This window comes from Mercenaria mercenaria, chromosome 5, assembly GCF_021730395.1.
Source record: "Mercenaria mercenaria strain notata chromosome 5, MADL_Memer_1, whole genome shotgun sequence".
Lineage (NCBI taxonomy): Eukaryota > Metazoa > Mollusca > Bivalvia > Venerida > Veneridae > Mercenaria > Mercenaria mercenaria.
In genome coordinates, this window is record NC_069365.1 from 30,452,612 (window position 1) to 30,469,571 (window position 16,960).

Sequence of the window (16,960 nt, forward strand, 5' to 3'; positions counted from 1 at the left end):
AGATTGTGTCAGTTCTGGACGACAATGGTTTGTGAAGGAACGTGAAAACATTGACAAAGTTTACAGCAAGTTTCATTCCATGTACTTTTAATAAAGTCAATAAGTGCAATATACGTGAAATAACTGTGATGCTGTGATGCTGTAATGCAATAGGTCTTGTATTAAAGCATTTCCATATGTATATAGATGATATATTTTTTTTTTTGAATCAACATTTATTTCAATCATTTTAGTGTAAATTATAGTAAAGTTTTAAACTATATCATATGTTTTATACAGAATATATGCAATATATTGCTACTAAAAACATTATACTATGATTGATGAACATTCACAACATTGTTTTATCATATTGTATGTTGAAAATTTCCATATTATGCTGAAACTTACAAAAGAAAAATAAAATGTATTTTTTTTTACTTATTTTTTTTAGTTTTCCTGTATTATGGTAGTGCCTGTTTGCTATACACAAGTCGATTTCTTATATAATACACTGGTAAAATATTCCAGAAAAACGCGATTAAGTCCAAACTTCAATTCTGCATAACTTTTTTTAATTTTTAAGATTTTTCAAAAATTTAATCTGTTCTGAGTTAGGAAAACATAGCCCTTTAAGGTTTATCTAATTAATTTGCAATATTTGGATTATGAAAATTTAGATGGTGTTGCTAATGTTAAATCACTGTGTTACAAAACATTAGTCAGACCTCAAATAGAATATGCCTCGTCTGCGTGGTTACCACACCCATACATGTCAACATTATACATGAGCTGGAAATGATCCTTCAGCGTCAAAAACGACTAGATTCTACTCCCTAAAAACACCAGTGAACATTCTTGAATAGCCGTACTCTTGAGATTCAGACATTCACATTCCAGTCTTGTTATGTCCTACAAGATCTACCATCTCCAACATATGCATTCCCCTATTGTTAATTGATATTAGACCTACTACTTTTAATTCCCTCTACACAGTTGTTAATAAATGGCAGTTGTTTTAATTATGTTTTAATCCTTCTTATATTTTACACCATTTTAACAACGTTGTCTTTTTTCAATTTCTCTCTTCCAATGAAAGAACTAGCTTTCAGTTTTTTTTTACAGAACAGTATGCGATAGAAAATCATCTATTCGAGGAAGTACGGTAGCTGCTGGGAAGAGCGGTTTGCACAACAAGATTGAAAAAACGATACGCCGGCGATTTGGACTCGGTAGTGGATACGGGTAAGAATTTCGATTAATTTATTGACATTAACACATTTAGATAAATAATGAGCTAATCTTTACAAAAATGGGCAAAGTATGTAATTTTCTGCAAAAATTTAGGATGCATTTTTTGACCTTATAGTATTAACACCAATTTATGCTAATGAAGTGTATGCAAAAAATTCTCATAAAAATGTTCGAAATGTCAGGTGATATTTTTATAAACAAACAATTATTTATAGAGCAATAATCAGGATATAATGATGTTTATTTATGCATTCCTAGCTCGTTTTCAAACACTTGCATGAGCAAGCAATTTATGTTTATTATCAGTTGAGAGAAAACTGGTATTTTCTGAGTTAGCAGTTATGAGTGGTGAAAGTATTGGTCTAAAACCAATAACAGTTACTGCGTACCGAATCAGTTCTACAAGAGGCAGTGGTGTGTGTAGTTCACTGCTTTTAGTATGACAAAACACACTATGCAGGTCTATTCAAGGCAAATATCAAAAGAGCTATTGGATATAAAGTGGGAATAAACGGAATTAAAATTAGAAAATATAAGTTAAACATTATGAAGCTAAATGGTGGAAGTTCATAGCATGCAAATAAATTAAATAAATGTACGCTATATTGTATTTACTTTTTCAGTTGTCAGAGTTCAGAATGGCAGCAACAAGAAAAAAGAATTAGGGAAACTCCCATTCATTAGTTGGAATAAAATAAAATAAATACAAAATGGTTAAGGAAAATAATGGAACTAGTGGAAAAGAGCCAGGCGTTCACTACAAGCCTTCGGATCCTGAGGCAGTACAGGTTACGGTAGATTCAGCCCCATCCAGCTCGCCATCCAGACGTTACTCGCAGAATGGTTTCCTTGACCTTCCTATACTGTTTGAACGAGCTGGAAGCTGGTGGCCAAATCCAAAGTTTGATTCAGAAATTTTGGAAAAGGAACAATGGAAGAATTACTTTCCACAGACAAGGAGACGATTTCAGTATGCACTATTTTACATCTTAGCTGCATGTATTGCATGGACTGTTTATTTTGGAGCAACTAAACAGTATGCACGTCACTGGCCATACTTTTTAGCTGGTACTCTAGTTCTGTTATGCCTTATTGGGGCTATTATAGGATTTACATATACAAGACATTATAAAAGATTTTATCTTCTCTCATCAGTGTTTGTTTCTGTATTGATATGTGGTGGAATACTTTTAACATTGATATACATGGAGTCTGACTTGTCAACCATTGGAGCGTTCACATCCACAGTAGAAGTTCTCCTAATGATGTACAGTGTCATTCCAATGCCTCTGTATATGACCGTGATGATTGGGGGCATTTATTCTATTTTGTTTGAAGTTTTGACGGCTCTACAAAACCATTATATGCAAGGGCCACTTTTTATAGCAGGGAAGGTCCTCCTACATTTATGCATTCACTTGATGGGTATCCACATCTTCACAATGAGACAGGTTCGTCAAAGGAGTACATTCTGGAAGATAGGACAGTCAACCATTGCTCGGAAAGATCTACAAGTTGAGAAACAAATCAAGGAGAAGATGATTCATTCTTTGATGCCGCCGAAAGTTGCCCAAGAAGTAATGGCAAGCAGAGCAGATAAGGATGACGAAGACGTTCCAAAAAAACGAGGCTCTAAAACAAAGGCTTTGAAAAAGGGAGAAATTATTTTCCGAACATTTAATATGAATAGAATGGAAAATGTCAGCATTCTGTTTGCTGATATAGTTGGCTTCACAAAGATGAGTTCCAACAAAACTGCTGAAGTTCTTGTAGGTCAGCTGAATGATTTGTTTGGAAGATTTGATGATCTTTGTGCGAAGTCAGGCTGTGAGAAAATTAGTACCCTCGGAGATTGTTACTACTGCGTGTCTGGTTGTCCTGAACCAAGGCCTGATCATGCCAAGTGTTGTGTGGAAATGGGACTTGGTATGATTGAAGCAATTATTAAGTTTGATGAGGATAACAATGAACAAGTTGATATGAGAGTAGGGGTTCACACTGGCACTGTACTTTGCGGTATTGTAGGCACCCGTAGATTCAAGTTTGATGTATGGTCAAATGATGTGTTACTGGCCAATATTATGGAGTCTAGTGGGCAGCCAGGACGAGTTCATATATCAGAAACATCCTATCATTTCCTCAAAGATGTCTATGAAGTGGAAGAGGGAGAAGATGTTGAAGGTAGGATTTTTGTATTTAGTTTTCTTTTTTTGCTTCCGCGTCCATGTCAATCACATTTAGAGTGAGTATTTTGTTCTATGCCACAGAAGCATATGATGCTCATAGTTTAGGTGTATACTATAGTTATGTCATATGCAAGGCTTGAATTTAACATTCGCTTTCTCTCAGAATGCCATCTGATGGGTAATGAAAGATGCGAGTTGTGTTCCCATACGTTCACAGATTTTTGTGAGCTCAAAAAACCGAAGTGAGTTTGCATACTCGATATTAGACTGATTTGCTGATTTAAAATAGCATAACAGCGCTTTTTCTTTTTTTTTAACCCACAAATCAATTTATTGTGACGCAGCAGATTGTCGGCAAAGAAAAAACTCAAGTATTCGGATATGCAGAAAAAAAATCTGTAAAAATTGGTTAATCAAAATCACTGGTAAAGTCGATATTTTGTAAGTAGGAATTTCTGAAACAAGTGCAGAAATAAATATGAAGTACTGTTACTAAGCCATGATACTTCTGCAAAAACTTGTCCTATACATTAGGGAATAGCATGATGTGCATAGTAATTAGTGAACATGAAAACTGTCACAGTTAAGTAGAATCTGATTTAACTTACAAATGGTTAACTGGGATGTCAAGCGTTGTAATAAATCCCATTTCTAGATGTTTTTTGCTTAAAATGCTTAATTATATATAATATGCAAAAATAGAAGTTAATTACCAAACAGAGTGCAGTGTCTAAATAAAGCATCATTTGAATAATAAATTGTTCAACTTTCGTCAAAAATTTAAAATATTACAGAAGTTCTATTGTTTAATTTCTTGTTATGAATTTATATGAACAAAATATTTATAATAGAAGACACTTTTTGCACTTTGTTTTGTTTTTTTTTGCTATTTTTATCACTTTTGCAGGTGGGAAAATCACTGAAGAAAATATAAAATCTAAATAAAGGGCCTTAGGGGTATTGTATATTTGGATGGAGAATCCAAAAAAAGTTCACTTTAAAATTTATAGTATTGTATATTTTACTTATTGTACATGAATTTTATTTCTTCATCTGTTTTTGATTTTTGAGCAGATAGTAAAACTCAGTCTTTGTGTTGAATCAATAAATGGGTCAGATTTTCATCCATTAAATTGCACTACCAATGAATGGGATATTAGCCAGTGATCACTTTCAATGTGTAGAAATTAAGCATGAAAATTTCATAGCTGCATAAGAAATTTGTAAAAATATTTGTGAACCTTCCCTTTAAAACAGACTTAAAGCTAAGCTTATTTATTTTACACCATTCAATAAGTATCAATATACATATATTTGCTTATTTACCATACTTGCAGTAATTTTTATGAAAACGTTCAGTTGCAAACAGTGCCATAAAAAAAGGTTTTTGCACTATTTCTCATTATGGAAAAGATATAAAAAATGAAATTATGTGTATGATAATAACTGTAATCAAAATGAGATTATTTTACAAACAAGTAGTTTCTTGACTATTTGAGAGGCAAAATGGAAAGAGTTTCATATGTACCTGTGGGATGTAATTAAGCATATGAAAGCTAATTAATCTCGATGTTTTATAATTAGCCGAAGGTCTCAGATTAAACATTTAACATTTCTTAAATGTCAACTTTGGTAGCTATTTTTAAAACATAATATAAACCATATCGCATTCAAACTTCTCCTTACTCATTCAGTAAACAATCTTGAGAGTTTACTATTTAAATGTCAGCTGTTTTGTAACCGAACAAAATGTCTTGGTAGTCAAAATTTAAATGTTATTTCCTGAAAGATTCATTGTTCTTTTAGCATTCCTTAGATAAATGGCTGAATTCGTAATGCAGATTGCTGTTTTCATACTTTACCTAGTCCCACACCGTTTCATACATATACAAAATGTATATATGCATGTGATATAAGATGTCTATAAAGCTCTTTTCTTGTTCCAAATCTTTTCAAAATTGATATTTATAAGGTTAAGCTGTTGAGGTGATTTTCTGTTTTCGTTTAGAGCAGTAGCGATCTTTTTTAAAGATGGAGGCTGTAATTGAAGAAGGGTACTGAAGTTTCATATCGGAAATGTTTAAAACTAAATCTATGTTACAGGTCAGAGGAAGGCTCACACTGTAAACTATATCTCACTGTAGGTAGTGTTTATTCATTACAAAGTTGATAATATCTTGTCAGCTTGGTAAATAATACCGAATACTTCCTTCACTTGTGACTGTGAACCCCATCTGATTCTTTTTTCTTTTATAACAAAAAACAACTAATCTTCTTGTTTGTAAAATTCTTGTAAGATAAGGTTGTATGCATAGGTCGGACTGCAATGATAAGGCATCGGTTAAATTCTCAATAATCGTTCTTGAATATTATGTAATCTTCAATGTTACTGGTATTCTTGCCAAAGATTTTCTTATTTTAACATGAGAGCAAGTGAAGTGTCAGACATCAGTGATATCATTCCTGTACCCTTCAGACAGCAGCAGCAATATCAGTAAGAATAGAGGCACTGTGTAACAACGATGTATATTCAAAATATACAAAACAGAGCTGAAACGCTCACTGTCATATCAAAATCTTTATTTATTTGAAAGCAGCTTAAATTGCATCTAGATTTTCATGAAAGTTTTGAAATTTTTTGCATGAAACTTGTGGAAATGACTATGTCATGGTATGAGTTGTCAAAAAACTTTGCCGTGTGTTTCACTTAAGTAATTCTGCAACTGCTTTCTCAGTTAACATTTAACCTGCTGGCAGCAAGTGATTCTGCCTTTGCAACCAGTGCAGACCATCTCTGTAATTTTGTTTTGTTTCATTAAAAAAGAAACTTCGATAACACAGAAAAAAATACTTACAGTACAGAATGGATGTTCCATACAGGGACAGCTACATTTTACTTTTCCATTGCTTTACCTTGAAGGTAAACTGCAAGGAATGAGCATCATTTGGAAATTTGGAACATGTTTTTGCACTGAACATTTTATAGAGATCCTTAAAGGTAAACTGCAAGGAATGAACATCATTTGGAAATTTGGAACATGTTTTTGCATTGAACATTTTATAGAGATCCTTGAAGGTAAACTGCAAAGAATGAGCATCATTTGGAACATGTTTTTGCAACATTTTATAGAGATCCTTTTGCTGTCAATGACCATATTAAGGTTAATATTGTTTCTGCTAGATTTGCTACGTTATTATCTGTCGGCTATACATGTATACTATGTGGGAACAGAAATCAATGTATTTTGATGTAACTGCGAGAGGGAAGATAATACAGTAGATCAAGTCATGAATAGAAACATGAGGAGATTTGTCGCCTGTATGACTTCACAATCAATACTGATAATATAAGGCATAATCATCACAGCACTAAGGCCCTCATTTAAGACTTTTTCATTTAAAGCATCTTATTAAATAGAGGTCAAAGTTTTGAAAGCTAGGATTTAAGTTGAATAGTTTAAATTTAGTGTAGAATGGATTTATATACTTTCAAGATGCAGTGATTAGAATGATTAATACGAAAATTTGCATTTTCAAAGAAGTTTGTGTGACACTTATTTTGAATTCCTTGTTCCTCAAACTATGCAGAGGGTTGGAGGGGCTTGATGTAGAATTTTTAATAATAGAAAGAAGTTATCCAGATGTCTGCGAGAAGGGTTTATATCTGCAGCAATGACTACAGTTATGCCAGGTGGTTTTCCTTCTCCATTAATATAATCCAAATTGCATTGATGTGACTTTAACCCAATCACAACAGTTCTTGCCTGCAGTGAAGTCTATCATAAATGTACCCCAATTTGATACAGAAGAAAACTATCATGTTTCATTTGTGGGTGTATATTGCTCCAAGTTAATAAGAGTTCCTGACTCTAAATGCTATTGTTAGGCTTAGAGGAAGCCCTGATGATAAAAGAGAGGAAATTGTTATGGTTATAAGACATGTCTGCTGAAGTAGATATAGATTTTTCTAGCTCCTATATTATTTTGTTGACACTGATGATGCTGCATTAATATAGCTGCTGTCTCATGGGGACAACTGTGTAAATGAAGGCACTGTCTCATGGGGAAGCATTTTTGTTTAATGTAGCAGTTGCTTCATTGGAAAGACTTAGCATTATTGTAGCCTTTATCTCATAGTTATTAAAAACACTGTAAATGAAGCCTCTATCTCATGGGGAAGACAGTGTGTTGAAGAAGCTAAGACTCATGGGAAAGACTGTGTTAATGTACCCCTCGTCTCATGGGGGAAGACATTGCTTTAATGTACATGTAGCAGTTGCCTCATTGGAAAGATGCAGCTTTAATGAAGCCTTTGTCTCATGGGGAAGACATTGTATTTTTAAAGTCACAGACTCATGGGAAAGGCATATTGCTTTGATTTAGCAGCTGCCTTAATGTAGCCTTTGTCTCATGGGGAAGACTCAAGACTGTATACAGCCGCTGTCATCCTTGGATTTCAATACATTGTATTAAAGGGCTCAAAGAGATGACATTGCATGCATGAAAGCCTAACCCCTAGCCCAAAGGTCAAGGTCACAATCAGGGTTGAAAGCTCTTAACAGCATTTTTAGCTCGACTGTTTGAAGAATAGTCTAGCTATTCTACTCAACCTGGCGTCGGCGTCGGTGTCGGCGTCACACCTTAGTTAAGTTTTTGCATGCAAGTACATACAGCCATCAATTAAAGGCATATAGCTTTGAAACTTATTTTTTCTTTTTCTAGGTCAATTACCAACCTCTCTGGGTCAAGTCCCATAACTCTGACATGTATTTTGAGCAAATTATGCCCCCTTTTGGACTTAGAAAATTTTGGTTAAAGTTTTACATGCAAGTTACTATCTCCAAAACTAATGCAAATATTGATTTGAAACTTCACATGTGTCTTCGGGGTTATAAAACTAGTTGATAGTAGCAAGTCCCATAACTCTGACTTTCATTTTGGCCAAATTATGCCCCCTTTTGGACTTAGAAAATTCTGGTTAAAGTTTTGCGTGCAAGTACATACAGCTATTTCTAAAAGGCATATAGATTTGAAACTTATTTTTTCTTTTTCTAGATCAATTACCAACCTCACTTGGTTAAGACCCATAACTCTGACATGTATTTTTAGCAAATTATGCCCCCTTTTAGACTTAGAAAATTTTGGTTAAAGTTTTACATGCAAGTTATTATCTCCAAAACTAATGCAGATATTGATTTGAAACTTCACATGTGTCTTCGGGGTTATAAAACTAGTTGATAGCAGCAAGTCCCATAACTGTGACCTTCATTTTGGCCAAATTATGCCCCCTTTTGGACTTAGAAAATTCTGGTTAAAGTTTTGTGTGCAAGTACATACAGCTATTTCTAAAAGGCATATAGATTTGAAACTTATTTTTTCTTTTTCTAGATCAATTACCAACCTCACTGGGTCAAGTTCCATAACTCTGACATGTTTTTTGAGCAAATTATGCCCCCTTTTAGACTTAGAAAATTTTGGTTAAAGTTTTACATGCAAGTTATTATCTCCAAAACTAATGCAGATATTGATTTGAAACTTCACATGAAAGTGATAGACATGTGTAAGCAGGAAAAATAATAAGTTAAGTAACACATGTCCAAGCAAATAATGTTACAAAATAGAAAAATCAATTTTTGAATAATTCTTACTTAATTCACAAACTATGAAATTAAAATTTTAATTTATCATTAAAATTTTAAGAAAGAATTTGGCTAATTTTATAGCCTGGTTACACATATCTAATTGGATAGTCCAGGGGTGTGGAATTCCTATGTCCAACTAGTCTGACTCGGGACATTTTACCGGCAGACAAGTGCTTTTTTCACCCCGTTTGTCCTCAGACAAGCATTCATTTTCATGTATAAACTAAGTAAAAAGCAAGAATAATAATGCTGTTCCTCAAAGTTTATGGAAGTGAAAAAATAATCTTATCTCTGAAATCCATGTTTTTCTCACCGAGCGTCTAAATTTAGCATCTTTTTCCGCGTTCTGATTGGCTCTCGGTCTCGCGGGATTTTGTACACAGTAACTCTGTGAATAGAAACCAGAAAGTAAACAATTCTCGCAAACATTTGGATAAATTTATTATTAGAATTTTGGTCGCAGACAAAAACGGGAGTCAAGTACTCAGGTAAAAACAAAAACCAAAAGCACAGAGAGATCGTGAGTATGATTCAAAACGAGACAGATCATTTCAAGAGTTTTGATTTTCTGAATTCAGCTGGCTTTGCACGGACAATATTTCGGCATGGCATTATTGTTATACTTAATCTGTTGAAGACTCGGAAGCCTCACGGATGCGACTTCAGCCTTGTATACGGGCAAGTGTTAAAAATTACTTGCCAGAAATAAAGAATTATTGGCAGTTTAATGCAGGTTTTAATGTTGAATATCCGGACGAGTGAATTTTGACTGCAGGCAAGTGGATTTTTATGTCTTACTTGTCCGTTGACAAAATTTAATGAAAAATATTGGGATTAAGGATCGTGTCCCAGCAGTCTGAATTAAAGTTAATCAAATTTCCACAAACCAAATTGCATAAAAGGGTATTACATAATACAAAAAATGTATTATGGGAGAATAGGAACTTGATCATTTTTCAACATGTCGTTGTCTGACTGTTGCTTTTATGTGACCTCTTGTAAAATGTCTGACCATTAGTTGTTCATGTTATCGACTTGTGGAATCTCGGTGCCTCTTGTATCTCCTAGGAGAATTATTGTTTGTTATTTTAATATGAGACAGATGTATGTATCAGTTCAAAACAAATTAGGGTTATTATATTTTATAGATCAATATTCCATCTAGCAGAAATTATGTATCATTCAATTGATGTTTATGCTACATTATGATCTATGGCCATAAAACCTCTAAGAATAAATGCCAGACAAGATGTTTTATATAAGCTGTTCTAGATATTGTCCAATTATTCTCCTGGTTGAAGTCTGATAAATTATTTAGATGTTCTAAGTTCAAGTTTAATGTTCGTTTTCTGAGGGGAAAAAACACCATTTTTTCATTTTAATTATTAGACAGTTAATCCTGTTTTCAAAGAAATTAAATATTTTTTTTTTATAAATACATTAATGTTTTATCCTAGAATAAGCATGAACAGGGCTGTTGCAGTCTTTGTTAAATTAAATTAATTAGCAAAGATCACAGATAAAGTTAACCAGGAACTCTAATTTGTTTTCTACAGAAAAAGATGCTTTTTAGACATGAATACTGTCAGTGGCTTCATATGTTACACTCACTTTCCTTGTCACCTGCCTGAACCACTCGTCATCTTCGTCATCTTCGTCTAATACCAAGTATAGGATGCCTGTTGTTCATAGTGACTTGTATTTGAATATAGGCAGACAGTTGTAATGTATTTGCCACTATTGTTGGCTGTTCACTACAAGTAGAGTGTTACCTAGATTTATGTATGTAATTATAAAGGGTAATGTGGGTCACAGTATATATTTATGCCTATCAGTGTAATTTTATCTTCTGTATCTTGATGTGTTTCTAAATTTAGAGTTTGTTACTAAAATTATCTACGTATTTATCTACTACTTACCACAGGCAATACCACTCTTTATCTTGTTAATCAGTCTTACTTCTTTTCCGGCTTAGCTTAAAATGTATTATTTTTAAAAGCTGAATCACTTAAGAACTTATTCTTAATTGAGGAGTTTCAGGTTTCAGTGATGTCAAATTTACATATTCGTGATTTTAATATACAATGAACTAGATTACTTATGATTTGTTTGTTTGTTTTGGGTTTAACACTGTTTTTCAACAGTAATTTCAGTTATGTAACAGCGGGCAGTTAACCTAACCAGTGTTCCTGAATTCTGTACCAGTACAAACCTGTTCTCCACAAGTAACTGCCAACTTCCCCACATGAATCAGAGATGGAGGACGAATGATTTCAGACACGGTGTCTTTCATCAAATCGTCATGGAGAACATAGCCCTGCCCAGGGGTTGAACTCACAACCCCGATATCCGTAGACCTGTGTTCTCTCTATTGCACTTAGAGCAGGCGAGCTAGATAACTTATGAGCATTGTAGGTTTGTATAAAGTGAGGTTGCTTTGTATTACATGTATATTACTGCACACCTGTAAAGTGTTTTAATATTCAACCTTGAAACATTTATTCTTCAGGTATAATGTAATCTCTTGGAGCAATTTATTTCAGAAATCTGAAATTAGTGAGAGAATAATGAATAATTTCAGGTTGATATCACTGGTGTTTTTTGTTTTTACAGTATATCTCCTTATAAATGCTCCCTTTCCTAAAATAATGTCATAACTTAAGTGAATTTCTGTGTTGTGTTAGAAAAACTGGTAAAAATCATTCCTTGGAAGTTAGATTTATAACTTTATTCAGTTCCAAAATTAAAAGATTTTTTATTCTTTTAAAACTGGGTCCCAATATAGATATCGGGCATCTGGGGCATTTATTTAGTGATGTATGTTACCTTTATGTTATTAATCTTTATATGCCTGTTTTGTTGCATTTTCACATTAAAATCAGCTTCCCGGCCATTCTGTTCACCAAACGGAACAACTACAACGTCATCGAAGGAACATTTTCCCTGACTGTACGTAGATGTCGTCAAAACAGCGGCCCGCTTTGTCATCTTTTTGCACCATTTCTTTTGCTGTTCATACAAAATGAACATTATAATTTTCAATGGAAAAGAATAGGGCGAATATAAATATTACCGTATGACTAAGCTATCTTGCTGTGACAACCTGTGAATTTCAAACTTGTTTTCAGTCTCAGTTTTATATGGTGGCTGATTTCTGCCATTTCGTGTTGGCGGGGCGAAAACATGAAAATATGACAAAATTTACACGAAAACACGACATTTAGAGGGTGCCGACACGACATATTTATTCGTCGAGTTTTCGTGTTGGCGTGTATGAATATGTCATATTGGCATCCTTTGTTTGTTGTGTTTTCGTATTTGACGCGTTTTCGTGTTGTCGTGTAGATGGGACGAAAACACGACAACACAAAAACTCGACAGATACCTAATTTGTCGAGTTTTCGTGTTTCCGTGTCGGTGGGGCGAAAAAACGAAAACTCGACAAGTAATGTATTTGTCGTGTGTTCGTGTTGGTGGGGAGAAAACATGAAAACACAACAGATAAAGGGCGCCAACACAACATATTTATATCCGCCAACACAAAAACTCGACAGATAAATTTGTCGTGTCGGTGCCCTCTAAATGTCGAGTTTTCGCGTAAAATGTGTCGTGTTTTTGCTCCACCAACTTAAAAACTTGACAAATTAGGTTTTTGTTGAGTTTTCGCCCCGCCGACACGAAATGGCAGAAATCAGCTACCATAGTTTTCAAACTTGGATAACGAGTTCAATGCAATGTAAAAAGATCCATGGTGTAGTCTATAGAACCTAAAGGCTAGGGGAATGTGCTTTTGGAAGGTCAAAAAATAAACTGGGTTTAATGTGAGAAATATAGCAGAAAATCAAAACTTTCCCCAGATGAAATACTCATTACAGGCCTCCAGCCAAGATGTTACTATCATTTCAAAACAAATGTTGAAATGTTCCAAATGATGTTGGCAGTGAATCAGCAGTATACTGGTGTCTAAACTGTTACTACAAAGACTGACTAAAGTATAACATTATATCCATATTTTCAGTGCAGAAGGTTTCACCCTCTCACAAGCATTTTAATGTAATTTTTATCCAGATCACACTTATTATTGAACAAACCCTATGTGTGATGTAGATAAACATCATTTTAATGGCCAGAGGGAGATTCTACTAAAATGCATTATTTTTCAGTATTTTTGTTTGTTTGTTTGTTTGTTTTGGGTTAAACACCATTTTTGAAGAGTATTTCAGTACTGTAATGGTAGGCAGTAAACCTAACCTGGGTGTTCCTGGATTCTGTACCTCACCAGGTGAGTACAAACCTGTTCTCTGCAAGTAACTGCCAACTTCCTCACATCAGAATCATAGGTGGAGGACGAATGAGTTCAGACACAATGCCCTTTATCAAATACTCACTGAGAACAATTATGCCTCGCCAAGGGATATAGGGAACTCATGACCAGGCGATCCGTAGATCTACGCTCTCCCGTCAGTATTTAGTACTATATAACTGATATATGTGAAACATGTTGAAACTTTCTAGGTACAAATGTAGGGATAAAGAATTATGGGTTTATTTGTAGGGAATATTAACACTTTTGGCAGTTTCAGTCTTTCAGTAGAAAGGGCGTGGTTCTTTTTCTGTTTGCAATAAAATGCTGCAGAGCAGAGCAGTTTCAGATCGAATGTGTTAAGAATTTATTTTTCAAGCTGGTTTTCGTACAAAATTCATACTCAGTTATTTTTTTGGCCTGATCCATTAAGACAATTAGTTTCTGTTCAACTGTAAAACCTTCACAAATTATTCATGTGCATGGTTTTATTTAAAGTATGTGTTACATTTTCTCACTGGAGTCTGCAAACAGTTTACTCACTTCTCTATCATTTGGCTTCCGGACAAAAATAGATCCATGTTACTATTTTTAGAAAGTAATCAAAGCAATCATTCTGAGCTCTCTTTGACTGGTAGTAAAAAAAAATAGCGGAAAGAGAAGTGATTAATGGGAAAATTGCTCTCCTAGTTTTCCTGTATATCAGCATTATAATGTTTATTTTGGAAGCAGCTTTCTTAAATGTATCTCCATGGCTTTTAGCTCAGCTGTGGAAAAAGTGAAAATGATAACTTTGAATCATTTTTTTTATCATTAAAAGATCTGTCTGGTAAAGATAGGTACAGATAATTGCGTCTGTATATCTCAAGTTAAACAAGGGACCTACTCTACTGAATCAATGTGACTGGGATGTTTTATTTCCCATTATAGAGAAATTATTTATAGTCATACAGTGTCGTAACTGAAAATATATAGTTCTTGTTCTAGTGTTCACCTATTTTCTACTAACCTATATGTCTGACTTTATATTGAAAGATGAGGGACTGCTTGACTTTGAAAGGTAAACAATACGATTGCTGGAAAAGTCCTTATAAATACTATAAATATGGTTTGCTCAGAGCAAGGAAATAGTATAAAGATATGGAATATAAGATTCTTTCACTGGTTGTAGGTGCAGATGGGAATATCTGGCCTCGAGGGTAACTGTTGTTTAGGCGGTTACGAGGTTCCCTGCCGGGTCACCGGCTAAACAGTTACCCGAGAGCCGGATATTACCATCTGCACCTATAATTAACCAGTGACAGAATCTTTTTCTTGCATACCGATTTCAAGAAATAATAATAAAAATAAAATCAATTGAACGGCTTTCTTTTTAGAACTACTTCTTATAGCAGTGTATCTAAACAAAGCGCGGGAAACCAACGCTCTTAAACAGGAAAGACGTCATGACTGTTCAAAACAAATAACAATGTTTAGTTCCGGTTTTGTTTTTATCAATTGCAGTGTAATGTTATGAATTTTTGATAAAATACCGTAATTTGAATCGTGAAATATACTATGAGGAACCAGTAGGAACTGTCAAGGTATTGAATTTTTATTCCATTTTTTAAATAAAATATAAGTTACTACATAAATCTTCTACATATATGTAGTTTGTTATACGTCATTTACAGCCCGAGAGTCATCTTACACCCTGGTGTAAGATGGATTTTTCCAGCACCGGTAAAATTATCGGAAATCCCCGTCTGGTATGCAAGAAAAAGAATGCTAATTGTACCAAGAAGCTCCCAAACCAAAATACAAGCATGCGGCAAGCTTGTAAGAAGTTTGCCATAGGCTTGCCCAAGCTTACTGGAATCTTTAAAAGATTGCAGTCATGTAATATAATTAAAGAAAGTAAGTTTGCGGATAAGTCTTGCTTTGCAAGCTTGCAGCAGGCATCCTGTGATCTTATATACTGTTTATAAGATTGCGACTAGCTTGCGATGCTGTAACCTTTTTAAAACTCTTTTAGTTCATTTTGGTACCTATAAAAGGGAGGTTATACATTTAACCAATTATTAGATTTTTTTATGTCAAAATACGTTGTTTTAAAAAATATTTTCTCTGATTTTTAAGTCTTTATCTACTGATCACTACAAATATTGTTTCTTCGAAAGTGCGAAAGTTTTTATAAACTTTGCAGTTTGTCAAATTAAAGGAAGTACATAATATATAATCTTTAGACTCACAGGTTATAGCGGTCTATACTCTACGTGGCATTTATATGCTTCATTGTGTCTGAAAGGGCAGATGGACCGTAATTAAACTTAAATAGATAGACTCACAGGTTATCTAAACTATCTCACAAACCCTGAATACTAGGTTGACAAAGATATTCCTTGATATGCAAGTTGCAAGCTTGCGCGATCATAACAAGATTGCGAGAGACTCACAAGTGTCTTTTTGTCCACACTCACATAAGTGTGCGTAAGCTTGCAAGATTGCGCAAGAATGATTGTGCAATCTTTCAAGGTCACAATTAAGATCGCTAGGGTTCCAATCGCAAGCGTGCGCAAGCTTGCAAGATTTGGTTGCAGGAAGCACGCAAATTAGTTTGCGCAAGCTTGAATAATGGTTGCGATGGTGACAATCACAATCTTGCTGCATGCTAAAACAAGATTGCCACACATTTGTTAATCTTGCTGCGGCCTTATAGTGCAAGCTTAATTAAGCTTGCCATATTGGTTTGGGAGTGTTTTCGTAAATAAGGCAATCAAATATATTTGAAAATGGTAGAAAAGTTATTGTTTTTATTGTATTTCAGTTTTGCTTTAAATGACGTCCCTACATAATTATCTTCCCTTGTATTTGTATGGACACATTGTTTTATTGTAAAGAAAAGGGCATTTATGTGACTTCAAGTAAAAAAAACACGTAATTACATCGAGATTATCCTTCTGGGACAACAGCAGCAGAGATAATATCCAAAAACAGAATCTGAGTTAATGCATTTGGCAAATTGAACTAGCTGGTTTCCTTTCTCTTTTGTGAAAGTTAGAACATTGATTACATTCTACTCACTGTGTTCCCATTGTCAGGATGTCTACCACACCATCACTCATTCTTGCTTTTATCTGTCGTAATGGATAGAAACTTGGAATCATTAATCATTTCAATAACGAAAACTAATATTTTATTCCTTGTATTTTATTCTTTGTCTATTGTTCAGTGTTTCTATTGAATCTTCTTTTCAATACATTATGAGGTCATACCCAGTTCAACATGTTTCAAAGTATGCTATCCCTATCCCTAAATTTTGTTAGTAGCTGTCTAAGAAAAATATCCAGAGTCAAAGGTATATGATCAACACAAGTGTATCCTGTGGAAAGTGATATTCTCTACATTAGATTAATGTAAAAAAGTAACCTTTTAAATTTTCTTACTCTGAAGCTTGGAATTTTTAAGAATGATAGTCCTGAATCTTATATGAAATAAATAATTTGCATAGAATTTAGAGATCAGGAATTGTTTTGGCATAAATCTGTACCAAAAAGTAGGACTACGATTAGTGGCTAAGAAAAATGAAAAATCTTTCAGTAATCTTTGCAACAGTG

At 34.1% G+C, this 16,960-nt stretch overlaps 1 protein-coding gene across 1 annotated transcript in view; it reads left to right on the plus strand.

Moving 5' to 3' along the window:
* The first annotated feature begins 1,104 nt into the window (after positions 1-1,104).
* The window catches only part of LOC123556748 (adenylate cyclase type 9-like), a 74,224-nt gene continuing 58,368 nt past the window's right edge, over positions 1,105-16,960 (plus strand). Inside the window, exons 1-2 of the mRNA XM_053543067.1 lie at positions 1,105-1,224; positions 1,857-3,414. Of these exons, the coding sequence (XP_053399042.1) occupies positions 1,944-3,414 (1,471 nt within the window). The 5' untranslated portion in view covers positions 1,105-1,224; positions 1,857-1,943. The remainder of the gene's footprint in view (positions 1,225-1,856; positions 3,415-16,960) is intronic.